The 26,588-nt window shown below is 59.1% G+C and overlaps 1 protein-coding gene across 8 annotated transcripts in view; it reads right to left on the bottom strand.

Annotated features, from left to right (window-relative positions):
• EXD3 (exonuclease 3'-5' domain containing 3) overlaps nucleotides 1-26,588 on the bottom strand; it is a 114,114-nt gene that overhangs the window by 22,933 nt on the left and 64,593 nt on the right. For 3 of the 8 annotated variants that reach the window (XM_065927989.1, XM_065927991.1, XM_065927993.1), the window contains 15 exons: nucleotides 25,591-25,764; nucleotides 25,101-25,268; nucleotides 20,330-20,383; nucleotides 18,565-18,704; nucleotides 14,016-14,113; nucleotides 10,525-10,598; nucleotides 10,385-10,423; nucleotides 8,876-9,042; nucleotides 8,382-8,505; nucleotides 8,003-8,213; nucleotides 7,792-7,901; nucleotides 7,170-7,332; nucleotides 6,932-7,095; nucleotides 6,314-6,469; nucleotides 5,541-5,639 (listed from right to left, as the gene is read on the bottom strand). In XM_065927989.1, the coding sequence (XP_065784061.1) occupies nucleotides 5,541-5,639; nucleotides 6,314-6,469; nucleotides 6,932-7,095; nucleotides 7,170-7,332; nucleotides 7,792-7,901; nucleotides 8,003-8,213; nucleotides 8,382-8,505; nucleotides 8,876-9,042; nucleotides 10,385-10,423; nucleotides 10,525-10,598; nucleotides 14,016-14,113; nucleotides 18,565-18,704; nucleotides 20,330-20,383; nucleotides 25,101-25,268; nucleotides 25,591-25,764 (1,941 nt within the window). Of the gene's footprint in view, nucleotides 1-5,540; nucleotides 5,710-6,313; nucleotides 6,470-6,931; nucleotides 7,096-7,169; nucleotides 7,333-7,791; nucleotides 7,902-8,002; nucleotides 8,214-8,381; nucleotides 8,506-8,875; nucleotides 9,043-10,384; nucleotides 10,424-10,524; nucleotides 10,599-14,015; nucleotides 14,114-18,564; nucleotides 18,705-20,329; nucleotides 20,384-25,100; nucleotides 25,269-25,590; nucleotides 25,765-26,588 lie in introns of all 8 variants that reach the window. The other 5 variants (XR_010662273.1, XR_010662274.1, XM_065927990.1 and 2 more) reach the window with 3 other exon arrangements.

Below are 26,588 nucleotides of genomic sequence, written 5' to 3'. Positions count from 1 at the left end.
CACACACACACACACACACACACATAGACACACACATGTATGCATAATGGAACTTATTCAGATTTTAAAAGGAAGGAAAATCCGGTACAGCTACAGCTCGGATGGACTTTGAAGACATTACGCTCAGTGAAATAAGCCAGACACAAAAGGATAAATTTTATATGATTCCACTTATGTGAGGTCCCTGCTACTGCTGCTGCTGCTAAGTCGCTTCAGTCGTGTCCGACTCTGTGCTACCCCATGGACGGCAGCTCACCAGGCTCCCCCGTCCCTGGGATTCTCCAGGCAAGAACACTGGAGTGGGGTGCCATTGCCTTCTCCTGTGAGGTCCCTAGAGGGGTTAAATTCATAGAGACAGGAAGTAAAACAGTAGTTACCAGGGGCTGGGGGAGGGGTAAATGGAGAATGCTTATTTAATGCATATGGAGGTTTTGTGTGGGACGGTGAGAAGGTGTGGAAACAGTGGCAATGGTTACACACACTGAACATACGTAACATCGCTGAGCTGTACACTTAAATATGGTTACGATGATCAACTTCCCGTTATGTATATTTTACCACAGTAAAAGAAAAAATGCAATAAAGCAAGTGGTTACTTTGTAGTGGAAACAAATACACATCTATGTGGTGAATAAGAACAGAATTAAAAATAAACACACATAATTGAGGTAAATATGAAGAAAGATCCAGGCAACAGAGCAGTCAAGAATAAAGCCAGGGGTGACAGGACAGAGGCAGGTGTCCAACAGCAAGGACAAGAGCAGAGGGCCCTTCTCGGAGTCCCGTCAACCAGTCACAAACCCGGCAACATGCTCTTTCAGGAGAGAGGAAGGAAAAATGGCCCCAGTGAAAGGTCACAGCAAAGGAAAGTCCTTTAGTAAAAAAGGCTGCCTTTTCTCAGAGTGCCTATGCATGTCCATACATCATAAACTCTGAGAGTCACTGAATATATAAAAGAAATGTGATGTCTACTTTGCAAAACTAAGGAAAACCACAATGTGTTAAAAATACTGGAAATAACAGTAAGACGGAAAGCAGGTAAGAAAGCTAACATGATCTGAAGTCTTTGGATTAATTCTAAGTTCAGACATTGTTAACTCAAACATGCAGGCTAACCCCTAAAAGAAGAGAAATAAGAGTTATAACTTTCAAATTAATAGAGGGAAAAATAGAAACAAGGGTGAAAAAGAGAAAAGAATATAAGAAACAAAGGAGAAAAAAGAACAGAAAAAGTAGGAGAGATAGAACAAATTAGTATATTACAACTGAACACAAATTATATGAGTAATTACAATAAATGTAAATGGATGAAACTAACAGGTTGAAAAACAAGACTGTCAGACAGATTTTTTAAAAAAACAGCTAGAAACAATTTATAACAAAAGCAAAGGAAGATTGAAAGCAAAACGATGAGAAAATGATACACAAATACTAACCAAAAAATGCTGGAGTGATGGTATTAATATTAGTTCAAATAGACCTTATGGCAAAGAGTGTCAGTAGAGCCAAAGAGGCTTACCTCACAATTATAAAGCGTCTCACTCAGCAGGAAGATATAAGAATTCTAAAAGTTGTGTGCATATGCAACTAATAACAACTTTAAACAGATAAAGCAAATACTGACATAACCACAAGGAGAACTTGAAAAACCCAGTGTCCACAGGAGACTTCGGTACAGCTCTCTTGGTCATCGATAGAAGTGGGCAGAAAAGTAACAAAACAAGATAAGATGATTTGAGGAAATATTGAGTAAGCTTGACCTACTGAGTGTGCGAAAGCAAGAGAGGGGAGCGAACGTGACTGGAAGAGGCTGTGGCCTTTTAAAGTCCACGTGGAACACTTATAAAAGCATCGTCTGCTTGGCTACAAAGCTAGTCCTCACAAATGTCTAAGTCAGCAGTATACAGACTACAGTTCACTTAGGTTAAAGCTCCTAAATCCCAAGCTTTCTGAAACTGAAAAACAGCCTTTCAAATAAATAATCTGAACTCAAATTCAAAACTCAAAAATTATTAGAACTAAAAAGTAATGAAAAGACTATATAGCAAAATGGACGGAATGCAGTGAAAACATTACTTCAAGAAAATTTACTGTCCTGCATGTTTACATTGTAAGATTTAAGAGGCTGAAAATTAAAGAGCTAAGCACTCCTCTTAGCTCTTGGGGAAATAACCCCAAGTAAGCAAAAGGAAGGAAACTATAAAGATAAAAAGAGAAATTAATGAGATTAAAAAACACAAAAATGCAACAGAAAGGCTCAGCAAAGCCAAACACCAGTTATTTGCAGGGACTCATTCAAGTGACAACCCTCTGGAAGGTCAGGAATCGGGTGAAGCACAGCTGAACAGCAGCCAGAGTGAACCTGGTCACCGCACGGCCCCGCGGAGCCTCACGGGCAGCGAGCCCCACACTGCGAACGGGGCACATTCCAGAGAAAGGCACGGCTTGCCGAGTGACTCAGATGATGCAGTCGCCTAAGGAGTCCTAAAAGTGTTAAATGACAAGAATCAGGAACTCCTAAATTCCTCCCCCCAAAACAAGAGGCTAAGGCAGCCTTGAAGGAACTCAGCCAGTGTTTGAGAGGAAAATCCAAATATTACTCAAAGTGGCAGAAAGCAGGAGGGTAAACTCCCCAGCTTGTTTATGAAGCAGAAGAGAAGATGGTGAGCAGCAGAAGTCCTGTGTCAGAATGGTCCTGAAGACAGGTCCAGCCACGTGACACGCTGGCCAGGCTGGGTGTAACTGGAATGCAAGGCTGGCTCCAAACTGAAAAGGCTCACCACATGCACAGATCACAGGGACCATCTCAATGGCTGCAGAGGCAGCATCGGGTAGAATTCAACTTCTTTCATGACACGATGTGCAGCAGACATGGAGCCTGCATCCTGGTGTGGGGGCCTGGCAACCACCACACGTCACGGAGAAACAGCCCCTGTTAAGTCAGAACTGAGACAGCCGGCCACAGTTCCATCTGTTCAACCCCAGCATGGAGGCCTCGGCTGCTGTGAGAGGATATGGGACAGAAACGAGACCTGTAAAGACTGGAGAGGAAGGAATGAAACTGTCTCTGTCTACAGACGGTTTGTCCGCAAAGGAGACCCAAGAATCGACAGCCAACTCAGTAGAATTGAGGAGACTTCTGCGAGGTTTCCAGAGGTAAGATCAATTCTCAGGCAACTAAGTACTAAAGGTCCATGCAGTTCTGTGTATCAGCAGAAAATAAAGCAGTATCACATGTTGCAGACCAACTGTGCCAGCCCAGAGGGCCTTCTGAGGCCAGGGTCAGACCTGCAGCTTTCCGCCCGGGGCCCTTCGCAGGGGCACAGGCTGCAAGCAAGCACAAGAGAGGATGCTTGGCTTCACCGATACTTGGACAAAGGTGAGCGAAAGTGCTGTGAGACGTGCCTGCCTGCTGCCAAGACTGGTGAAAAGGACAGTGAAGCGGCGACTGCGGCGGGTGCCATCTAGCCGCTCATGGGATGGAGCCCTGGGCACGGTTCCCAGCCCACCGGCCAGCCCCGCGGGCTCTCCTGCAGGACCTCCATGGGGAAGCCCACAGCCACATTCTGAGGAGCAAGGCCACAGCAGGTCAGGGACACTGGTGACCCCTTTACCCGTGGAGACAGGTCCTCAGTGCCCTAAATCTACCAGGTTAGTGGCCCAGGCACACAACATCGGAGCCGTTCAGATGAGTCTGTCCTGGTGCCTGTATCCATCGGGTCCCTGGGGCGGCGGAGCCAGTCAGAGGCACGCTGAGGTTTGCTGCAAGGAACTGACTGCAGACAGTAGGGGAGGGTGGGGCCATCAGGACTCTGAGTGGAGCGGCGGCCGCCCAGGTGGACCTGCTCCCACTCTGGCTCCTGCCGGGCGGGTGGCTGCTCAGCATGACCGCGAGCTGCTCAGCTCCTGCCATGCCGGGGGAAGCCATCAATCACTGAACTTTAGCCTCTTCCTGCATCTGCACGGGCTGCGAACCTCCCCAGCCGTCACGCCCGGTTCCTCTTTGCCGGACGGACGGCTCTCTGCTCGGTGGACTCTGCGGCCTCACTCACACTTGACCCCAAGCAGCAGGAGGACTGGGAGGCGCCTTAGCGCAGCCTGGCCGATCCTTGGCCGGCACCCCGGCTCATCCTTGAAAGGTCTGCTCCCTTCAAGTGTGGACACAGCACCCGAGCTTCTGCTGCGGGGGCGGGATCCTCCTCCCTTCCCTCACCAGTGGCCCTGTCTTTCTTTAAAGGCATGTTGATAAGTGTTAACGGAGCTCATCATAGACAGTAAAATCCACAGGGTAACCCTGATGTACAGCACAGCCAGGTCACCTCCTCGGGAGTCTGCTCAGGAAACATATGGCTGGGAAAGAGCCACAGAAGAGAAGATGTCAACGGGACATGGTGGGTCCCCTGGCTAGAGAGTCTCTCCAGAAAAGGCCAGAGGGCTCCACCTGCGCCAGAGAGCATCACAGGTGTGAGAGAGGCGGGCACATCGCCCTGCCCTCCAGAACACGTCGTGAGTGACACACACAGGTGACAGTATTACCCCCCCCCCCCCCCCCCCACGGCAGGGCAGGCATGAGGACAGGCCCTGGGCGCCCCAAGCACAAGGCAAGGGGACAAGTGGGCAGTCAGCTCACAACCACAGGGGCTGGAGCTGCAGCCGTGCTCCCAGGAAGAAGCACCTTGCCTGCCACGCCCCCCGGGAGGGCACTGGGCCTGGGGCCTCAAGACTGCGATGCTCCAGGCTCTGAGGTCCACCCCCGGCTCCAGTCCAGGTCCTCCTGGGCCTCGGCACCTGCTCCGTCTGGGCCATCCTGACCCCGTCAGGTCCCAGAGTCCCTCTGCCCCCTCCCGCGGCCCTGCTGCGTCTGAGGCGCCTGTTACAGCAGCACCGACGCCTGGCTCCCGTGTCCACTGGTTTGCCTCTGTGGCTGCAGCCACTGAATGGTGAACTCAAACCGAGTTCTGCGGGGGTGCGAGTGGCCAGGCTCTGGGGGGGCCCTGTGCTCCTCGGCCCCCATGACTGCAGACACCTTGTCTGGGGTCCTCAGGAAGCCAGGCTAGCCTTTTCGTCTCAGCCTCTGTAACCTAGAAACAAGCCCAGTGGGAGGACCCAGGGATTTCCGACAGGGACGGCGGCCAGAGCCACTCTTGACACGATCATGCCTCCTTCCCTGGAGCCAGGACCAGGCCTACGGAAGAGCTGGCTGTGAGGGGCCAGGGCTGAGGAAGGTGGACATCCTCTCCTGGACGTGGGGGCTGGCTCAGGAGGCAGACGGCTCCCTCATGGCTCAGCCGTACCTCTGCAGCCCTGGGCAGAGCCCCCCTCTGTCCTTCTGGCCCCAGCTTCCTCGTTAGCAGGTGTGGGAAGGCTGCTGAAACATCCAGCGGGCGGTGCAGTGTCCGGGGAAGGGCCGCCTGCCAAGCTCAGACCCGGCTCCCCCTCAACCCCGCCGTGTGCCCCAGCCACCGCTTGCCGAGCCTGGGGACCCAGAAGAAGGTGTCCAAACGCATAAAAGAAACCACACGTAATTACGTAATTATGACCTGGCCACCTCCGTGCTCTTTCGTGGCTGCAGAAGTCGCACAGCCTGGGTGTCCGTGAGCGGCCAGTGGGGGACCCGCTGTGGTCCATCCGATGGAATGCTATTCGGTTGTAAAAAGGAGGGAAGCGCTGACAGATGCCACAGCGCAGACGAGCCTGGGAAACACCACGCTGGCGAAAGAAGCCAGGACCGAGAGGCCACCTGAGCAGGTCCGCGGGCACGCAGCATCCAGAGCAGCCAGAAATCAGGCTGCCGGGCCGGGGGCGGAGCTTGGCCCGGATGGGGCGGGGCCGGGAGGGCGGCTTCACGGGGGATGAGCACGGTCTAGAATCTACCGTGGGGACAGCTGTGCGAAGCACGCCGTGAAGCGTGGGGAGAGGGAGCCGCCTCTCAGTGAAGCTGGTAAAGAATGTTTACCGGTCACGTCCTTGCTCCTGAATTCTGAGACCCCTGCTTGTGTTCGGCAGGGCCCCGGGCTTGTGTTTCCCCCCGCGCCGGGGGTGAGCACCGGCTTCTCAGAGAGAAGGGGCCCAAGGGCATGTGGCGGCGTCTCTGGGGGCCGGGAGCACCCAGGGTCTGCCCGCACCAGGCCCACCCCGCAAAGGAGCCTGCGGAGCTCAGGCGCCGGGCAGCAACACATGTCTCCACCCCGGCAGCCGGGGAGCCTTGCCCCAGCTCAGGGCGGGGGATCACGCAGCTGGGGCACTGCTGCCGCCCCGACACTCCCCCAGCCCCGTGGCTGCGCAGGGACGCAGGGCGCCCAGGCCCGCTCACCTCGGCGGCCTGCCGGTGGTCCTCGCCTGAGTGCAGCACCCGCACGTCGACGCCCAGACAGCGGAGGGTCCGCGCCAGCCCCCCCAGCATACTGTCACACACCACGCGGAAGGCCTGGGCCGGGACCTCGGGGGCTGCGTCCTCAGGTGAGCGCACCTGTAACACAGCCTGGCTCAGCAGCTGCGGCCCGTCTGGCCCACCCGGGACGGGCAGGGTCCGGGGCAGGGGGCAGGGGGCAGGGGGCAGGCGGGGAGGGAGGGCTCCCAGGGCGCTCAGTTCCTGTAACCAATGTGTACTCAGTACAGAAAACAGCAGGGAAGCAGGGAACACAACCGAGACCACCCCGGACCTCCTGGGGGTGGGGTGAACACTGCAGCGCGCCAGGCTCTCGGGGGCACACGGGGACATCCTGAGGCTGCCCTGGGTGTTGGCGGGGGGCATGCCAGGCTGGGGACCCCTCCTCTTGTAGGACGCTCACCCCCTGCCTGCTTTCCTTCCTTCGGGGCAGAGGGTCTCCCCAACCCCCACTCCAGGTCTCCAACTCTGAGGTTCCAGTCCTAAGGAGAGTGGTTCTTCCCATGAGAATCCTGATAAAGGGCCTGGGGGGGCTTCACCTACTTGCCGGGGGGAGGCTGAGGCCTTCTGCAGGGGCGGCTCCTGAGTCCCGCGTCTCTCGCTGCATCCCAGCCCCAGGCTCCAGGGCAGGGCCCCCGGCAGGTGGAAGCGGGCAGGCTCTCTGCACAGCGCCCAGTACACCTCCAGCAGGCAGTAGGCATCCGCAGCTAGGGTGGGGAAGGTCAGCCTCAGGCTCCAGTGCGGGGGGTGTGGGGGCGTGGGACAGGCGAGGGGCACCCACCGGCATAGACCAGCTGCTCCTCGCCCAGCGGCCGCCGGTCCCAGTTGGAGAGCTGCTGCGTCTTGTCCAGGGGCTTGCCCAGAACCTGCTGCACCAGGAGGCTAAGGCCTCGCGGCCCTGTGGCCCCATCCACAGCTGGGGCTGGCCTGCCCGCCACCCGCATCTGCAAGACAGCACCCCCGGGGCTGAGGCGCCTGCCCTGCAGGGCAGACAGCATCGCACACGGCCGACTCTCCCACAGGGGTCCCTGGAGCAGGCCCTGTGCCCTCCATGATGGACAGCATCCCAAGAGGGGGTGCCAGTGGCCCAGGCAGGCTGTCTCAGGGCCTCAGGGCTGGGGTCACCCGCCCACCGGTCAGCTCTGGGGCCCACATCTTAACCCCCAGGGGAGTGCTGAGAATCCTGGGGGCAGGGGCAGAGCCAGGCTGGCCCTGGGCAGTGTGGGGATGTGTGGCGATACTCTCTTCTGGGGGACCATGGGTCTGGGTCCCTGGTGACCTGTGGCCAGGGATCGGGGCTGGGGCCAGGAGGGGGACAAGTCCCCCTTGAGACTGTTGCCCGGGCGTTGCCGTGCGGGCTGCTCCGCGGAGCAGGGGGCCCCCAGCCCACCCCCAGCACTGACCTGTCTGTGCGCCTGCAGCAGGTCCAGGCCCCCCTGCAGCTTCTGCACGGCCTGCGCCAGGGCTGGGTAGGACGCACCCAGGCTCCGCAGGTCCCCCGCCATCCCATAACCTGCAGTTGGGGGGCGCCGCCGTGACAGGGGCCAAAGGAGAGGCCGGTCTCACACCCTTCCCCAGGTCCCGCAGGGCGGGGCAAGGGCGGGTGCTACTCACCCAGCTTGGTGATGGAGGGGTCTGAGAGCAGCCGGGACACCAGCTGGGAGAAGGCCCGGGGCGCCTGCCCTCCTGCGGGACTCGAGAGCCGGGGCAGGTCCAGCAGGAACACATGGCCCGCCACGGCCACCTGCATGAGTGACACCCGGGGCCGGCCGCCCGCGCCGAAAGATGGTCTCCACTCCAGGTCCACACCGACCACCTGGCCCGGCTGCAGACAGAGGAACTGGTTGGAGTGGCGAGGCGAGCGCTGCGGTCCAGGGGAGGCTGCCTCTGTGGGGAGGGCTGGCCCAGCACTGGGCGTGCCAGTGTGGCCAGAGCCCCCAGAGGCCGTGGTGAGCAGCGCCGGGCACCAGCCGTCCGAGGGAGCCGGGCACACCTGCAGGAGCGCGTCCTCGTGCCTGGCCAGGTCCTCCCAGGAGGCCAGGAAGTAGATGTCCTCCCTGGCGATAGGCAGCTGGTAGCAGTCGTCCCACCTGTGCTCTGAAGGTGCCTTGGCCGTCCTGGGGAGGAGCAGAGCTGTAGAGCCTCTGCTGCCCCCCTGGACATCCCCAGCTGACTGCAGGGCTGGAGAGCCCTCAAGGCTGGCATGTGCCCGGGGCCTTCGGGGCCTGCTTCCCACGCCTCTGTCCTCACACACTGGGTCCTCTCCGGGGGGCATGTGGCCCGGCTGAGGCACTGGCTGCTGGGTCCTTGCCAGAACCCGAGGAGGGCCAGGACGTGCCTGTGTGTCTGCATGCCGCTCACGTGCCCCGCGTCCCTCCTGGCCCTCCCTGCTTCTAACCCCCAACCCCCAGTCACTTTCCGACGGGCGGTGCCCAAGGGCGTGTCCTCGTTTTGGCCCCCCTCCCCCGGAGCCTGGGGGATGCTCACCTCTCCTGGAGCCTGAGTTGGCTCATTTCTGCCACTACTGTGGCTGGGAGTCGCTCCTCAGGCAACGAGAGGTCCAGGGCACACTGGGCGGCCATGGCCACGTCATCCTGAGAGGCCAGCAGCTGCAGCAGCTGCTCCTGCAGCCACTCGTCCTGCCCCACCAGGCCCTGGGGGATGCGATGTGGGCTGCTCCACAGGGTCGGCCCAAGGGGGTGGGCCCATCCTGTCAGCCCCCAGACCAAGACCACCCCTCAGTCTGGCCCCAGCCTCCCCTCAGACTGGCCCCGACCACCCCCCTCACACCTGGCCCCCACTTCCTCCCCTCACACCTGGCCCCCACCTCCCCTCTCAGGCCCTGAAGCCCTTCACAAGGAGGAGGCTGTCCTCTAGAGACCAGCAGTCCCCATGACAGGCTCCACGGTGACCGAGCTGGCATGGACCAGTGCCGCCTCCCAGGGCATCCTCTCCCGGGCCCTCCTCTCCACCTGCATCTCCCTGAGGCACTGCTGTGCTGGGGGAGGGGGAGTCCGCAGGGCCTCCACCTGCCCTCGGGGAGGCAGGGGCCATGGGGCTCACAAGGCCACGTCTCCTGTCTGTCTGTCCATCTGCATGAAGGCCCACACGGCCTATAGAGGTCCTGGTGGGGGTAGGGACTCCATCCCACAGACTGCCTGCATCCTCGGGGCCACAGGCCGCAGCGGACCCCACCCCTGAGGAGTCCCTGCCGGCTGGCAGGCGGGGCTGCTTCCCCACGCAGCTCTGTCCCCGGCAGCCGCTTCCCGCAGGCTGCAGGTTCCCACGTGGACGACAATATGTGGAAACCCCTCCACATTCTTCAGGATGTCCGCTGCCCTTCCGCCGGCTCGGCCTTGGCACCCAGGGGGGACCGGCCTTCCGGGCCTTGCCCGGGGGTCCGCGTTCCTCTCTGATGACTCACCAGCCCTGGCCCATCACTCGGGTTGGGGGGAGGGCAGGCGCGGGGTGGCTCAGCACTGCCCCCCACTGGCAGACCCCACGCGGGCGCTCAGTGGGGAGGGCCCTGGTTCCCCACCACTGCGGACTGCCCTACACACGGCCCCCCAGTCCCTGGAGAGCCCACCTTCCTCCCAGGCCACTTTGCCAGGAGCTGGGGATGGTTCTGCACCGTGATGACCCCCGCCTCCAGCTCAGGACTGGGACAAAGGCTGCAGGCCAGTGTCCTAAGGGGATGACAGACCCCAGCCTGGGACTGGACCTTCAGTCCGGCCCTCTGTGTCCCTGTATCACCCCAGGGGGCAGCTGCCCCCTTCTTGGGGTCTGTGGGCACCCCAGGCCTCAGATCACAGACCCATGGCAAGCAGGGCGCCTGAGGACAGTCTAGAATTTTCTCTTGGTGAACCTCTCCGCACCCAGCACCTGGGAGCTCTGTCCATGGGGAGGGGAAGGAGGATCCTGGACCCTCGGCCATTCTGATTGTATCCCACCCTGCCCCACGGGGGTGTCATCATGTGCCGGGGCCTCCGAGCTCACCTGCACCAGCTCAGCCCAGCTCTCCTGGGACATGCTTCTCTGCAAAAGTGGACACCAGTGTGAGCTTTCCTTTCAGCAGCTCCGGGAGCAGAGAGCAGGCCTCGCTTAGTGCTCCCTCCACCCCGCCCCGGTTCACGCACCTCCACCAGCCGCTTGTAGCACAGGTACCGCAGGGCAGCCAGGCGCTGCTGAGCGAGCACGCTGGGACACAGGGCTGAAAGAGAGGGTGTGCTCCAGCCGGGCTGGGTGGACAAGCGCGTGTGGGCCGGGCGTGGGGGCTCCCGCTGTCTTCCTGCCCTCCCACCCGGCACACTCCTCGCGAGCGGCCTTCACTCTGGCTGTAAAGGAGGGCGCCCCGTCCTGGGCCAGGCGCCGGAGACCCCGGCCTGCCCTCCCTTGGGGTCTCCTGGAGCCACCTCTCGGGGCTTTCCTCCATTCTTTCCAGGCAGCTGGCACTTTTGTTTCTCCCCACGCCCCAGCACGAGTTTCTAGAGAAAGGGGCCCATCTCGCTCTGTGTTTACAAATTACGCTGACCTGTCAGCTACACCTTCACATTCTGTTCAGAGTCCACGGAGGCCCAGGAAGGGTGCCCACTGTCCACTCACCCCCGTCCTCCTCCAGCTGCTGCTCCTCCCTCCCGGGTCCAGCTGTCCTCGAAGCCTGGTGGTCTGGCGGGGTGCTGACTACAGAGCCTGCCTACTTGCAGGCCTCCACCAGACCCTGACCAGGACCCCCTGTTCTAGAGGGGTGTGGCTGCCCCAGTCACAGGGGCACGCCCTCAGGGAGCACCCTCACTGCAGGGACGCTGTCTGAGAGTGCAGAGGTCAGGGTTGCCTGGGGCCAGGGCCTGCCCACCACCCTGCAGCCTTCCCTCCCCTTTCCAGCCGAGGCAGGAACGCAGGACGTCGAGGGACCATGTGCCCCATAGGCTGCTGCTGGACAAGACTGCAGGAGGAAGGGATAGATGAATGAAGTGCTCAGCAGGAGGGGATGGTCAGGAAGGGGGGAAAAAGCAGCCAGAACTGTTACAGAATTAAGTCTCCTTCCAGTGGAGACAGAAACCAGCTTTCCTGAAGTTTCTACAATGTTACACATCATTTTGCCAATAAGATACTTTGGCAAAAGCCTATGGATACAGTATCACCCTCAGGCCTCCTCTGCACTGCCTGGTTCATCTAAGCCCACACACCCCTCTGGGAAGCAGATCTTTTAAAGGAAAAGGTGGCAAGTGAGCCAGACTCAGCCACCCACCTCAGGCGGGTCCTGCTGACTCTGCCAGATGCCTGGGGGCTCCATCGGGATCCAGGCCCAGGTAGAGGGCTGGGTGCACTCAGGGCAGAGGGGTAAGCAGTCCTCACCCTGCATCACGTCTGACCGCTCTCCCACAGAAAGTGCAGGGTCTGCCCACTCAAGAGGCCCACGGCAGGAGGGCAGCCACATAGCAAAAACGGCGTGGACTCAACATATGTGCAGAGTCCTAGGAAGAGACCAGAGCAAGGAAGGGGGAACAGGAGATCTCCAAAAGAAATAATGACCAAAAACTCCCAGGACGGATTGAAGACACCGATCCATAGATCCCCAAGTCCCATAAATCCCAAGCAAAACCAATAAAGAGAAACCTCTAATGAGTCTCCTCACAGCGAAACTGCAGAACACCAAAGACAAAGGGAAGAGAGTAAAAGTGGCCAGAAGATGAGAGGCTGCTTCCAAAGGCGAGAAGCTAGATTTCTTCTCAGCAACACACTTCAGCCCAATCAGAGGGCTGACATCACAGCAGGCATGGCCTCTAATCACCGTGAGATGAAGAGAGAACCAAGTGTCACAGCTTGGGGATCACAGACACACTGCTAGTTCCTCCACAGGTAAAAGGAAAAAGTATAATGGAAATTAAAGACGTCTTGAGCTGAGCAATAATAAAAGTAATACATGTTGAAACTTGGCGTATATGTTCAAGAAGGAAGGCCTAAGATTCAGTTAGTGGGTTGAGCAGAGCATACAACTGACAAGATCAAAAACACGAAAATCAGGGCAACAAAATGAAAGGAAATACCTGGAGTGGGAGAAAATATTTGCAAACTATGTAAAGATAAGAGGTTAATAGTCAGACTATGTAAAGATCTCATAGAACTTAGTAGCAAAAAAAAAAAAAAAACCCAAATAATCCGAATTTAAAAAACAGGCAGAGGAACTAAAGAGACATTTTCCCAAGGAAGATACAGAGACGGCTGACAGGCCAAGAAAATATGTTCAACATCCCTAATCTGCAGGGGAGCACAAGTCAAAACACAAAGAGGCACCACCTCACACCTGTCAGAGCTGCCACATCAAAACGAACAAATGACAAATGCTGGCAAGGATGTGGGGAAAGGGGCGCCCTCGTGCTTTTCTTCTTTGGCCGCTCAGCCTATAGGGTGATAGCTCTCCTACCAGGGGTCAACCCTGTGCCTTCTGCGGTGGGAGTGCAGAGCCTTAAGCACTGCACCGCCAGGGGAGCGCCCTTGGGCGCTGTTGATGGGAATGCAAATCACTGCAGCTACTGTGGAGAATGCTGTGGAGGTTCCTCAAAAAAAAATTAAACATGGAACTACCATACGATCCAGCTATTCCACTCCTGGGTGTTTATTCAAAGGCCATGGAATCACAACCTCCAAGAGGTATCTGCACCCCTACACTGACTGCAGATTCATCCACGACAGCAGAGGCATGGAAGCCACCTGAGTTTCTACCCACAGACGGATGTACAAAGAAGCCATGTTATAAACACACAGTGGAATATTACTCAGCCATAAGAAAGAAAGGGTATTAGGAACACTTTATGGCAGTACACTTGGAACCATAAGTGAAACAAAGTCCTTGAAAAGATCCACAGCTGAGTCAAGAGTCCTGTTTCCATAAGGAAAGGCAATCTAGATTCACAGGTCATTTCCACCAAACTTCTCAGGAAGAAAGAAGTCCAACTTTTACAAACACCCTCCGTGAAGAGAAAGGACATCCACTGTTTTCAGAGGCCAGTGTCACCTTGTACACGAAGTTGGAAACAGACATCTCAGGAAGATGAAGTCTGAGTCCAGCTTCAGCTACGAACACAGACGCAAATTCCTTTAAGTTAAAGCAAGGTTGGCAAGCCAGACCTGGTAGTGTAAACTTGGCGGAGACTCGGCCACGGCAGACACGTGAGGGTCACTTAGCATTATGCAATCACTCAATGCAACCCATCACATTAACAGACCCAAAGGGGAAACGCACGGCATCTTCCCAAGAGGTGCAGAGAGTCTGACACAATTCCACCTCCGTTTCTGATGAACACTCACATACCGGAAGTGAGAAGAACTTCCATGATCATGAAGTGAAGCTAAAGACACTCAGTAAGACTGCTCCCCTGAGACGCAGGACGAGGGCGCTGTGCTCGCCGTGGGGGAGGGGCGGAAGTGCCGGGCAGGCTCGGTGCTCCTCACCCGTGGGGCCCAGACTCCCCGGGGGCACCCCAGAAGGGCAGAGAGGCTGCTAAGGGTAGCAAGGAGACCAGAGCGGACACCGACCAGACCGAACACTGGGAGGCGGTGGGGCCTGGAACCCCAGCAGCGCCCGCCCAGCTCCCGCCCCCGAGCAGCACGTGGGGGGCTCACTCACCGGGGTCCAGGCCGAACTGCTCCAGCAGCCGCAGCACCTGCCGACCCAGGGCTCTGGGGCTCAGCCTCTCCAGCCGCAGGGGCACCTGCGGGTACCGCCTGTGGGAGAGATGCAGCTCTGGTCAGCACTGCTTTCTCTCAGCCGATGCATTTCAGGGTCTTAATTTTCATCAGCATCATCATACATGTGCACAGTTCAGAAGCCAAGTTTTCCTCAAGGCTCAGAGGAAGGCAGCCCATCACAGCCCCCAGCTCAACAATTCTGAGATGGCTTAGATCTGTCCCGTGGTTCCAGGAACAGCCTGGCACGGTGGCCTCTGGAGGATTCAGTTCTAGGCGTTCTCCACGGAGGCCTCAGCATGGAAGACTCCACTCCCCAGACAACGGCACCCTTGGTCCAGTTCGTTGGGAGCCAGCTGCTTTCACAGAATTATAGCCATGCAGGTATGACTGGTGGTGGGTTAATCTTTGCTGGTCTGATTGCTGCCTTAGCCACCTGTCATGAGGACGGAGTCACTCCCCTCCTCACCGCAAAGGGGACGGCCCCTCACTGTCCAGGGCGCCCTGCACCTCTCCTGCCTCCAGACTGCAGCCAAGTGACTCTGCGGGCAGCTCCCTGGGGCCAGGAATCGACCTGGGTATGGTGCCCTTCAACTCACACTGCACTGGAGGGCTGGTCGGCAGAAGCAACTCTCCATTTGCACTGGGCATTTGCTGCTCCAGGAACCCGGAGCCCGACTCCTGCTCTGAGGGCTCAAGTCCTGGTCCTTGGTGTGGGTCTCTCTCCATACACTCAGGACTGTGTCTGGAGTGAATTCCTCCACATTTCCCTCTTTCTTTCTGGAATCACCATTATTTGGATGCTGGGTGTTCTTGACAAAATCTGTTGGCTTTTTTTTTTTTTTTTTAAACCTTTCCTCTCTGATTTTCCTTCTTTGGAAAGGCTAGGAAGAATCTTCAGGTTTATCTTCCAAACCTTTTACTGAGAGTTCCAGTCCCATCCTGCCATCACGTTTCTATGGACAAGTCTGCTCTGAGTCCTGAAGGCACTCTTTGCACAGTTGTGTGGTTTATCCTGGACACGGAATCTCTCTGAAGATCTGAGTTACAGCTTTCGTACTCATCAAGTGCTCTTCTACTTCCTCTGGGCTCCAGGCAGGCTGGCCAGAGGTCTCTGAGCCCTGACTGCGTCCCTCCGCACAGGCAGCTTTTTGGGGTAGAAACTGACAAACTGATCCCAAAATTCATATACAAATGCAGAGGGTCCAGAATAAGACAAGAACAATTTTGACAGAGAAGAAAAGCATGGGAGGCTCACCTGTCTGACTCACGGCTGCTACAAGACCACAGCGGTCAAACAGGTGGTACAGACAGAGCAGTGGAACAGGCCAGAGACACACGTGTGTGCACACCTGAGACCCCAAGCCCCAGCCCCAAGCCACAATCCCTAATCCTCTAATTGTCTGCATTTTGGCCCCTTTTCCAGAATGTCATGCAGCAGGAATCTCGTTTCACTTTGTAATCTGCATCTAAGTTTCCCAAGTATCCTTTCATGACTTGACGGCACGTCCTTCTAGCTCTGAATAGTATTCAGCTGTGTTGATGGACCACAGTTTACTTATCCCTCCAGCTACTGGGGGTTTCTTAGGTGGTGCTAGTGGTAAAGAGCCTGACTGCCAATGCAGGAGACATAAGAGATGCGGGTTTGATCCCTGGGTTGGATAGATCCCCTGGAGGAGGGCATGGCAACACACCCCAGTATTCTTGCCTGGAGAATCCCATGGACAGAGGAGTCTGGTGGGCTACAGTCTGTAGGGTTGCAAAGAGTCGGACATGACTGAAGTGACTTAGCACGCCCACATGTCAGCTACTGGAGAACATCTCGGTTCCCTCCACGCTTTGACAACTATGAACAGTGTTGCTATGAGCACTCAAGTACAGGTTTTTGTGTGTACAGGGGTTTTCAGTGCCTTTGGGTAAATACCAAGGAACATGATGGGTTGTCATAACATGAGAATGTGCTTAGTTTTGTAAGAAACCACCAAACTGTCCTGCAAAGTGGGCGCACCATTTTGCATCCCCACCTGCAGTGATGACAGTTTCTGTTGCTCCACATCCTCACCAACACTCAGTGATGTCAGCTTCTGTCCAAAATGCTAGCAGGGGTGGTGGTGTCAGCTTCTGTCCATGCTAGCAGGGGTGTGTGGCATCAGCTTCTGTCCATGCTGGCAGGGGTGCGTGGTGTGAGCTTCTGTCTATGTTAATAGGGGTGCATGCTCATGATTCAATTTGCATTTCCCTGATGACATATGATGTACAGCATCTTTTCATGGGCTTATGCATCATCTGTGTATCTTCTCTGGTGAGGCGTCTATTTGTGTCTTTGGTCCACCTTTTAAATCAGGTTGTTTGTTTTCTTACTGCTGAGTTTTAAGAGAACTTTCTGTATTTTTGGATAACAGTCCTTTACCAGATGTGAATTTGCTAATATTATCTCAGAGTCTGAGTTTGTATATTCATTTTTCTTGATTAACACTTTAACATGTCAATTGATTTGATTGACAATTTTTTTTTTAGTATTTTTGCATCTGTGCTCATGAGATACACTGGAGTGTAACTTTTCTTTCTCCCAATGTCCTTTCAAGTTTTAGTAGCAAGGCGTACACTGGCTGATAAAACATGCTGGGATGGGCTCTTTCTCTTTATAGTCTCTGAGAAAATTTTTGTAAGATTGATATGCTCTCTTCCTTAAATGTTTGAAGGAGTTCACTAGTGAAGCCATCTTAGCCTAAAGTTTTTTTGTGGTGAAGTTTTAAACTACAGATTCAATTTGTTTAACTGAATGGTGAAGGACAGGGAAGCCTGGCGTGCTGCAGTCCATGGGGTTGCAAAGAGTTGGACACGACTGAGTGACTGAACAACTACAAAGGACTGCTCATATTTTCTATTTTTTGGTTTTGTCAACTATGCTTTGCAAGAATTTGGTCTATTACATCTAAGCTGTCAAATATAGTTGCATTGTTGTAAACATTTATTATCATTTACTGTCTCTAGGGTCTGTAGTGATGTTATCCTTTTCTTTTCCGATATGGGAGATCTGTATTTGTATCTTCCTTTCTTGGCATCTCTTTATCATCTTTATCACTGTTGTGCCTAAATCAGTTATCTCCCTGGGAGTTACGAGGTGGCGATCCCAAACCTGGTTGTTCCTCTCCATGTACTGGCTGGCACAGCAGTGCAAAGGAGAGCTTTCCTCCCGTCTTTTTGCATAAAACACGGTGGGATGTGCGCTTGCTTTTTATAGTCTCTGAAAGAACTTTTGTAAGACTGGTACTGTTTCTCCTTAATGTCTGAAGGAATTCACCAGTGAAGCCATCTGAGCCTAAAGACTCCTGCGTGTTTACGAATCCAAGGTGTTGGGCTCTGCTGCCGTCATTTACTCTATTACTGTTTCCATTCTTAGTCTATTCCCCACAGAGCCTGTGTTTCTTTTAGTGGAGAATGTTCCCTAGGAGCCAAGATCTCGTTGCTGGATGTGCTCATTCCTACAGGGTGACACTGCTTCTGAACCCTTTCAGGGCATAGAATGAGAACATCTTTTAAAAAATCATTAATTTAAGACAATATCTGCAGTTAAATCCAACCCTGAGAACCCTCCCACTTCTTGCCTGTGTCTCCCTTCGTCTGCATCTGCACACACTTATTGCTCCACCTGTTTCCCTCTCGTTTCTGACACATAATGAGAGCAATGCCAGCCACGGGCCGCGTGCCTGGCCTGCTGCTTTGTCCGCCCATAGGAGCTGAAGTCACAGCAGCCCCTAGAGACAGAATCAGCCCCATTTCATGGATGAGAAAACAAACCCAGAAATGGGAGTGACTTGCCTATGGCTCCAGGGGAGGGAGGGCCCCGGGAGAACTGCCACCGGAGCCCAAGGCCTGACTCTCAAGTGAGACGGTCAAGGCTGTGTGGTGCCAGGACAAGGCACCCAGATGTGGGACCAATGCTACCGCCTGCTGACGGACAGGTGCCCAGGGAGCCTGGGCAGCCTCAGCGCCACTTCCCCTCACCCACCCCCAGGGAGGCGGAAGGAAGCCCTTCTTCCAGATGCCCATGTGCAGGTGACACCCTGGTGTCACACACACAGACACACACACACGCGCACACACACACAGGCACATGCAGGTGCACACACGCACACATGTGGGCTCCCTGCTGGCATGCTGCCTTTTCTCTCTGTAACTGCCAGCACTCCATACAGGTTAATTAGACGAAGGAAGGAACAGAGGGGTCAGTGCCTGGATGAGAGGTGCGACCTCAGGGCTGTGTAAGGAAGGGGCCCCCGGGGAGAACTATGTCTGTTTGACTCACAGCAGTTAGGTCTCTCTGAGCACGGCTGCCGGAGTCAGGCCCTTGGCCCCAGAAGCAGGCCCCTTGCTGACTGGCTGGGACACAGGGGGATGAGGGCGGGCGGGGCGGGGTGTGTGGCGGCTCCCCCACAGGCCTGCTGCCCGTCGAGCCCCACCCGCGCCTGGGGCCCCATGGAGCTCACCTGGCGACGACTCTGAGGTCAAAGCCGGGCTGGCACCAGGAGTCCATGAGGGTCAGCAGCCTCCGCTGGAGGTGGGGCAAGCCAGCCACGTAGCGCTCTGCGAGGCCCACCTTGTCCTGCAGGAGCAGAGGCACACACATCTACGGGGAGACACCCCCTCAGGCCACGGCTCCGGTGAGACCAGACTCACCTCCAGCCCACGCAGGGAGTGGCCAGGATGTCAGTGCCAAAGGGCCCAAAGGCTGGTCTGTGCAGCTCGCCTCCCCGGGGGCTCCGGGGCCCCGCTGCGGTCTCAAGGCCCACCCACTGCACCTAGCCATGCCCCACGCCGGGGCCCTGCACACACACGCACACACACCCATGTGTGTGCACACCCCCAGTGCACACACACACGCACACACACCCATGTGTGTGCACACACTGCCCAGTGCATGCACACACACACACTGAGTGCACACACGCACACACATCCATGTGTGCACACCCCCAGTGCACACACACGCACACACACCCATGTGTGTGCACACACACCCCTCAGTGCACACACATCCACGTGTGTGCACACACCCCCAGTGCGCACACACACATATCCATGTGTGTGCACACACCCCCAGTGCACACACACACCCGAGTGCACACACATGCATGCACACACATCCATGTGTGTATTCACACACAGTCCAGTGCACACACACATCCATGTGTATTCACACACAGCTCAGTGCACACACACATGCACACACACACATTCATGTGTATTCACACACAGCCCAGTGCACGCACACACACCCATGTGTGTACACCCCCAATGTGTGTGCACACATGTGCACACACACACCCATCCATGTGTGCAGACATCCACGTGCACACAGATAACCATGCACAGACATCCATGCTCATACACACATCCATATGTGCACACACACACCCATGTGCACACACAGACAGCCATGTACATACACACACACCCATGCTCACACACACACATGCACACACAGGCCCTGCTGCTCCTTAGGCCATCCCTGGGGGGCTCTGTGGTCACCCTCATCTCCACTGTAAAGGATTAGAGGCTCAAACAGGCCTGGTGGCTCCTGGGGGGGGCCCTGTTGTCCCTGAGCCAGTGGCGGGGGGCTGTGGGCTGGGGAGGAGGAGCAGGGTGGAGATCAACCACCGGCCGTGGCCCTGGTGGCCCAGAAATGCTGGTTGTGTCAAGATGGCTCCAGCATGTGTCCTGGTGCACGCTCGCAAGATCCCCTAAGCTGCCCAAGCCCCTGGGAAGCCCCAAGGGAGCCCCTGGCCATGGTATTGGGCCTTGGAAGATACTGGCCATGCCCCTTGGAAGAACCAGACCTCAAAAGGTCCCCTCCCAGTGGCTCCCACAGAAGTCTCCTCACCTGCCCTCCCCTCCCCCATGTGTGGAGACCGGATGGGACGTGGGCCCATCTGCCAGGCCAGGGCTCTAGGTGCGCGGTCCTCATGGGAGCTCCCACTCCTGAGAACCCTTCAGGCCACCCCAGAGCTTGGTACGGCCCTAGTGACTGGCAGCTTTTTGAGCTTGCCATACCAGCCTGTGATGGCCCACAGGCACTCACTGGCCCCTCCCTGGCCCTCCTCACACAATCAGGTGGTCACATGTGACCCCTGCCTTCCAGCACCTCAGCTCCGCCTGTGGGAACAAAGCCCACAGCTCAATGGTGGGGACCCTCCCTAAACCATGCTTCTGGAGGCTTAGACATGATTTGATCTACGTGAGAAAGACTCTCACCTTCTCCACGTCAAGATCTGCCTGCAGCTGCAGCTTCGTGCCCAGCACGATGGCCTAGGAAACACAGAGGGCCAGGATTACACGGGGCCAGGGGATGGGCAGTGCCCCGGGGGTGAGGAGTGCACCCAAGGGGCTCCCGCCCTTCCCCATGGCCCCCAGGTGCCTCCAGTCACTGTAGGGGCAGCCACCGGCCTGTTCAGTTCCAGCCACTTGGCCTCAGGCCAAGGGGCCTGGAACCAGGAAGCATCCCAGGCCACAGGCCCCTGTGCCAAGCCAGGCTCCATGTGTGCTGTGGGGTGGCTGGAACGACCCCTGTGTTCCCCCTCACCCAGCTAGGGTTCAACGTAGATGGGGCCTCGAGGTGCTTGCTGGGCAGGGGGCCTGGGTCAGGGGCTGCTGATGAGAGGGTGGATGGAGGGAGGGGCAGGGCCTCCATCACCCACCCACGGAGCCTGGCAGGGTGTGGACTGCTGTCCCCACTCCTCCCAGGGGCTCCCCCACCAGCCCAGGAATGTGCCCGGCACAGTTATTCACAGTACCCCCAGGGAGGGCCGGTGGGGCTCTGTGCGCTCTGGACGCCTGAGGGACTGCAGCCCTGACCTGCCGGGCTCCTCCGGACCTCTGAGCGCTTTCCACAAGCCACAGCGTGCGCGCCAAAGCCACTCAGAGTCTGTCTGATGGAGCGGGCTGACCCCAGGCCCAGGGCGGCAGGCCGGGTGGTCGGTGCATCGGGGGCATGAAGAGAGCTGCCCTGGGATCCATAGAGTAAGCGGCTCTGAAGCCACGGGCTCGCAGGCAGTCCCTCAGATGGGGCAGGGTGCGCGCTGCGCGGTCTGCCCTGTCCTGGGCGCGCGACCCTCCCCTCACTGCAAAGAAGACCGGGCGGCCCTGAGCGCCCGCACGTAGCGCAGGCCGCGCTGCTATTAATAATTTCCATACATCGCGCTCCCATTATGAGCAAAAATAACTGGCCAGGCAGCCGGCCCCGCCCCCCGCAGCTCACAGAAAGGCCCAAAATAGCGGCCTGGGAAAGGAGCTCGGGCAGAGGCCGGGATCGCGGGGCGGGGGGCGCGGGGCTGGGGGCCTCTCCCTGCGCGGCGCTGACCCGGCGCCCCGCGGCCTGGCCGGAGTCCAGGAGCTCAGCCTCGGCCAGGCCCCGGGGGGCCCAGGGCCAGGGGAGAGGGGTGCGGGGCTTGGGGGAGGGGGAAAGGCAAAAATAGGGGAAGTGGTGGGCCAGGAAAGGGGACGAAGGCCTGGGGGCGGGGCCAGGTGTCCCTGCAGCCTCACTGGATGCTCTGACCTCTTCTGGGTAGGTGACCCTCAGGAAGTTGAGGGGGCTCTGGGACCCGCCCAGAAGGCTGGAGTGCACACACTGGACACACCACATTCAGACCCCGTTAGAGCCCCGCCACCAGCATCCTGGCTTCCAGGCTCCCGCAGGGCCAGCATCTGGACCCAGGCTCCCTCAGGCCAGGCCGGGTTGGAGAAGGGGCGTGGGCGGGAGGACTGGGGGCCTGGGACCCTCTGTGCTCCAGGCCAGGCCCCGGGCAGTGGCCCGGGAGAGGACGGCAGAGGCAGCAAGGGGAGCCCCTGACTCCTCACCACTCTCCAGGGCAGCTGGCCTCCATCACCTGAGGGCCTGGCTCCTCAGCAAGCCACCCCCATCCAAGAACTCTGAGCCCCAGAACCAGCCTCAGACTGGAGGGGCAGCCTGGGGTGATGGCCCAGGTCTTGGTCCGGTGGGGGCAAGGGCGGGCCAGGCACTGCCCCTCAGAGCAGCGGGAGGACAGTCTGCAGAGTCCGCCCGCCCCAGACCCTTCTCTGTCGGCCACACCCCCCTCCCTCCCTCTTTTCTCTCCTTCCATCCTTCCCCTTTCCCTCCCCCTCCCAGGGGCCCGCTGTGCTGACCAGGCCTGGGAGGCTCACACACTGGCCTGCAGTCAGGGCCCTGGTCCGGGTGTCCACTGGCAGGGCAGAGTGCGGGGCCGCGGAGCGGGGCAGGCAGTGCTCAGTGTCTGGCCCTGCCCACCCAGGTGTGTGGTCAGACCCGCCTGTAGGGGTGCACACCCCTGGGCACAGGGTGATGCCCCCAGAGGGTCTGGGCGCCCTTCTCTCCTGCCTGCTTCCTCCATGGCAGCCAGCCCCTGACCAGGCCCGCCAGAGCTGTCTGTGCACCCAGGCTGCCCTCTTTCGGCCAGGCGGCCTGCGTGGGCACAAGGGTGTGGCCGGAGCTCCAGGGCTGGAAGGCCAGGGACTCCCCCGGGGACTGGCTGAGAAGGGTCCTCTCTGCCCCCAGCCCTGGGGGTCTGTGGCCTGGAGGCTGTGGGTGGCAGCAGAACCCTCTCCTCCAGGAAGCCCCACCTTGGTTCTGTTGGGCCAGGCTGCTCATGGCCTACCCGTCACGCAGGCCCTGAGGGTGGGGGAATCGCCTGCTGAGCCAGGGGCCTGGGACCTGCCCCAGGCCAGGCTGGGGAGCCACAGTGGGAGGAGGGTAGGGGAGGAGACCAGGGCTGGGCCACCTGGCACCTTGCCAGCATCGCTGACCTCCACCCAAGAGGCCAAGAGCGGCCGCTGAGAAGAGGGCTGCCCTGGGCTGGGTCAGGGTGGGGCACTGGGAACCAGCTCAGGCCCCAGAACTGTGGCTTTGGTGAAAAGTAACTAAGACCAGAGGGGCTGGGGCGGCGACAGCGGGAAGGGCAGGCACGCAGGACCCCGACCGGCCAGCAGGGCCCGGGTCAGGTACCCAGACCCCAGGACCGACCTGCCTCCCACCCCCACTACTCGCCATGGGCCTGCCGCCAAGGGGCCTTTTCTTTTTTTTTCTTTTTTAAGCAAAGCTATCTTTTTACCTTGATAAGCTGTTTAAAAAACGTAAATAAAATAACCCGGCAGACAAAAGCGGGCATTCACGCGGCCAGAGCCGCCACCGCCCTCGACATGAAATACCGCAGCACATGAAGCCGTGGGTCCCCGCTAATCCGAGCGGACAGGCCTGAAGGCGGCCCCTCGGCGGCGCGGCGCGGGCACTGGAGCGTGCACCGCCTGCCGGGCCCGCCCGCCCGGGACAATGGCCTTTCTTCGCACGAGGGGCCTGCGCCGGACAAGAGCGCTCTTTGTGTGCCGGTCCTGCCTCGGAGCGCGAGGGAGGCGCATTCAGCCGTCCAGACGCTCTTTGAAAGGCCGGAGTGTAACAGGAGACGCGACACACCAGCCTGCCTCTTCCCCCGCGGCCGGGCCGCCAGGCCGCCCCGCACCGCCGCGCTGTGACTGCGCGTCCTCCGCCTGCCCGCCCGCCCGGCGCGCGCCTCCGTTCCAAGGAGCCTCCCCTTCGGGGAGGGGGAGCGCGGGGTGGACCTGGGACCTCCTGGGCGGCCTCTGGACCCCTGGACGCTAGACTCATCCCCCAGGGAGGCGGCCCCTCTGAGCGGGCCGCCCGCACCTCAGGTGCAGCAGCCGCTAGGATCTCAGCCGGTGCCGGTCTCCCGCCCGCGCCGCTCATCCTGCCCACCCACCCCAGGGGGAGTCATCACCAGAGCACCCGCCTTGCCCAGGGACACCGAGAGAGCTCGACTTCAGCGCTCCCTCTTCATGTCGGAACCTTCTGGGCTTAAACGAGAACCAGCTCTGCTCACAGAGGAATCAGCAAAACCGCCGAGCTTCCAAAAGCTCCCGGAGTCCCACCAGAGGCCGGCACTCCTAAGCCCACACGCCCCCCTGAGCCAGCCCTACCTCCTACAAGGGAGCAAAACCCTCTGCCCTCCGCACCTCCAGCCACATGCATCACACACACTGGGAGCTCCTGAGCGACTGACACGGCTGAGACTCTGGACCCCCACACTGGCATGACACCCCACACCTGATCTTCTGAAAAGGACGCGTGTTGTGCCAGGGCTGGTCCCTGGTGGGGGCTGGGGCTGGCAGGATGGTGACAGCGGGGATCTGGCAGGGCCTGAGGGAGTCTGTCCCTCACAGGGTCCCCACCACTGACCCGACCCAGTCCAGAGTGGCCCAGCAAACAGGCATGGGTGGACCCCACCCAGAGAGAGTGCAGGCCCCTGGTTCCAAGGCAGACAGCCTACAGACAGCTGGGCACCCAGGCCCAGAGGCAAAGCGGCTGTCCTCCAGCCGGTCGCGGCCACGACCCGTGACTAGGGAGGGCCTGTCCTCACGCAGAGGGGCCTCGGCTCCTGCCCATGGGCTCCATGCCTTCACGCTGTGCCAACAGGGGCTGGGTGGGCAGGGGTGAATCGGCAGGGGCAGGAGGAGAAAGCAGGCCCAGGGTCTGGCCTGGGCCCCGGGTGGCCTGGGTGGGCAGAGACTGCGGCAAGCTTCTCTCATCCCTACGCCCCCTCCCCACCCACACCGGGAATTAATAACAAAGGAGTGTGGGCCACAGCCGTGTGGGTTTCTGGGCCAGAACCTGGCATCCCCACGCTGCTGACCAAGCGTGAGAGGCTGGCGGGCACCTGGGAAGAAAGCACCCTGGCACATGCTGTAGACTAGGCAGGATGTGGGGGGCTGTGCCTAGACCTCTCAGCAGGCCAGTGTGAGGGGCGCCCAGGACCCCCACGCCAGGCATGAATCTGGGCTGGTCCCGGGGGGCTGGTCCCCTCCACCCCAGACCTGCGGCCTCTGCACAGCCCCCAGGGTAGACGGGACACTTCCAGAGTGGGCGTCTCGCCCCCAGTCTGGCTCTCACCCACCCACTGACCCATGTGGAGGCCCGGCCCGTGGAAGAGAGGCCCAGAGCCACAGGGAAGGGCTCACTCACCTCTTTGAACTTGCCCTCCTGGTGCAGCCGGTGAATGCGAGCCAGCACGGGGCTCCGGTCTGCATGCTGCAGCTGGAAGATGCTGAGCAGCGGCTCCACCAGGCTGAGAGGGCCCTCAGTGAGGAGCCGGACTGCACGGACCTGCAGCGGCTTCAGTGCTGGGTCGCCCTGGAGACCCCAGACCCGACCTCAGTGGAGGCGGCAGCTGTGGCCAGGGTCTTGAGGCCTGATGTGGGCAGGGGGCCTGGTGCCTGGCTGGGCCTAGTGTGGGGCGGCAGCGCCTGCAGCCTCAGGCTGCCGGGTGGATGTTGTGGGTCGGCAGGGGCACAGACAAGGGAGCCGCGGCTGCCTGGCACATGGCTGTTAGAGGCCCACCCACCGTCGGTGACCCCCGTGGGCTGCCGGGGCCGGGTCAGGTGGGCGCGGGGCCCCATGTGGAGGGCTGGACGGGGTGAAAGGGAACAGGCCATGGGCCGAGGGCGGGGCTCACCTGGGTGGGCCCCGGGCGCGGCTGTGCCTGCAGCCAGCGCTCCAGCTCGCGTGCCACCCAGGCCTCCAGTGAGGGGCCCCGCCCCCCGCAGCCCCGGCTGGCGTCCAGCATGTCCAGGAGAGTGGCGAGCGGGTCATCCAGGGTGGCGAACCCCTTCCAGGCTTCCTCCCGGAGCTGTGGAGACACAAGGCCCCTCTGCGGTGAGCCCTCACCACCGGCCCTCCCACCAGAGCGGAGTTGCCCACCTTCCCTGCCAGCTGCGCCATCCAGGCGGATGGCCCTGCAAAGGCCAGGCTTGCTTCCCGGGCCAGAAGCTGGGTGGCACCCCTCTGTGCCCTGACCACCTGCGTGGCACGCATGGGACATGGCAGTGGGCTTAACAAACGACAGGAGACAGAGAAAAGGAAGGAGAAACCCACACTGAAACCTGCCTTCTGTTTATCTTCCTAGAGACACGTAAGAGCTGAACGAGACAAACATTTGTGTCTCTGCCACCCACGTCCAGGGGAGTGGCGAGCATCACGGCGTCCTTTACGTGGCCAGCGGGGCCCCTGAGCACGGCCAGCCCCTCACCTCCAGCCCCACAGAGGGTGTGCAGGCAGCCATGGGCCAGGGCAGGGGCTGGAGGAAGAGACCCCCCCCACCCTACTCAAAGCCACAGAGAAGAAAGGTTTTCCCAGGAAGCCCCCGTCCTTGGACCGGGGTGTCAGGGCACTGAGTGCAGAGCATCGCCAGGAGGAAGGCTGCCTAGAGGACCCTGTGAGCCCACGGAGCCCCCCCGCCCCGCGGAGACGGGCAGAGCGCAGGGCTAGCTCTTCCCTCTGAGGTGTCCAGTCTGCCCCTGGACGGACTCTCCCGTGCCAACCTGCAGAGGCCTGGGAAGGGCACGGGAGGCGGCGCGTCCTCCGGAGGTCAGGCCCTGCTCCCTGGCCGCCCCGAGGCTCTGCCCTCAACAGCTGGGGGTCAGCTCGCTCACCCTCCCCCGAGACGCCCGGCAG

Source organism: Muntiacus reevesi, chromosome 3, assembly GCF_963930625.1.
Source record: "Muntiacus reevesi chromosome 3, mMunRee1.1, whole genome shotgun sequence".
In the NCBI taxonomy this organism is placed as follows: domain Eukaryota; kingdom Metazoa; phylum Chordata; class Mammalia; order Artiodactyla; family Cervidae; genus Muntiacus; species Muntiacus reevesi.
This window is presented reverse-complemented; position numbering and strand designations above follow the sequence as displayed.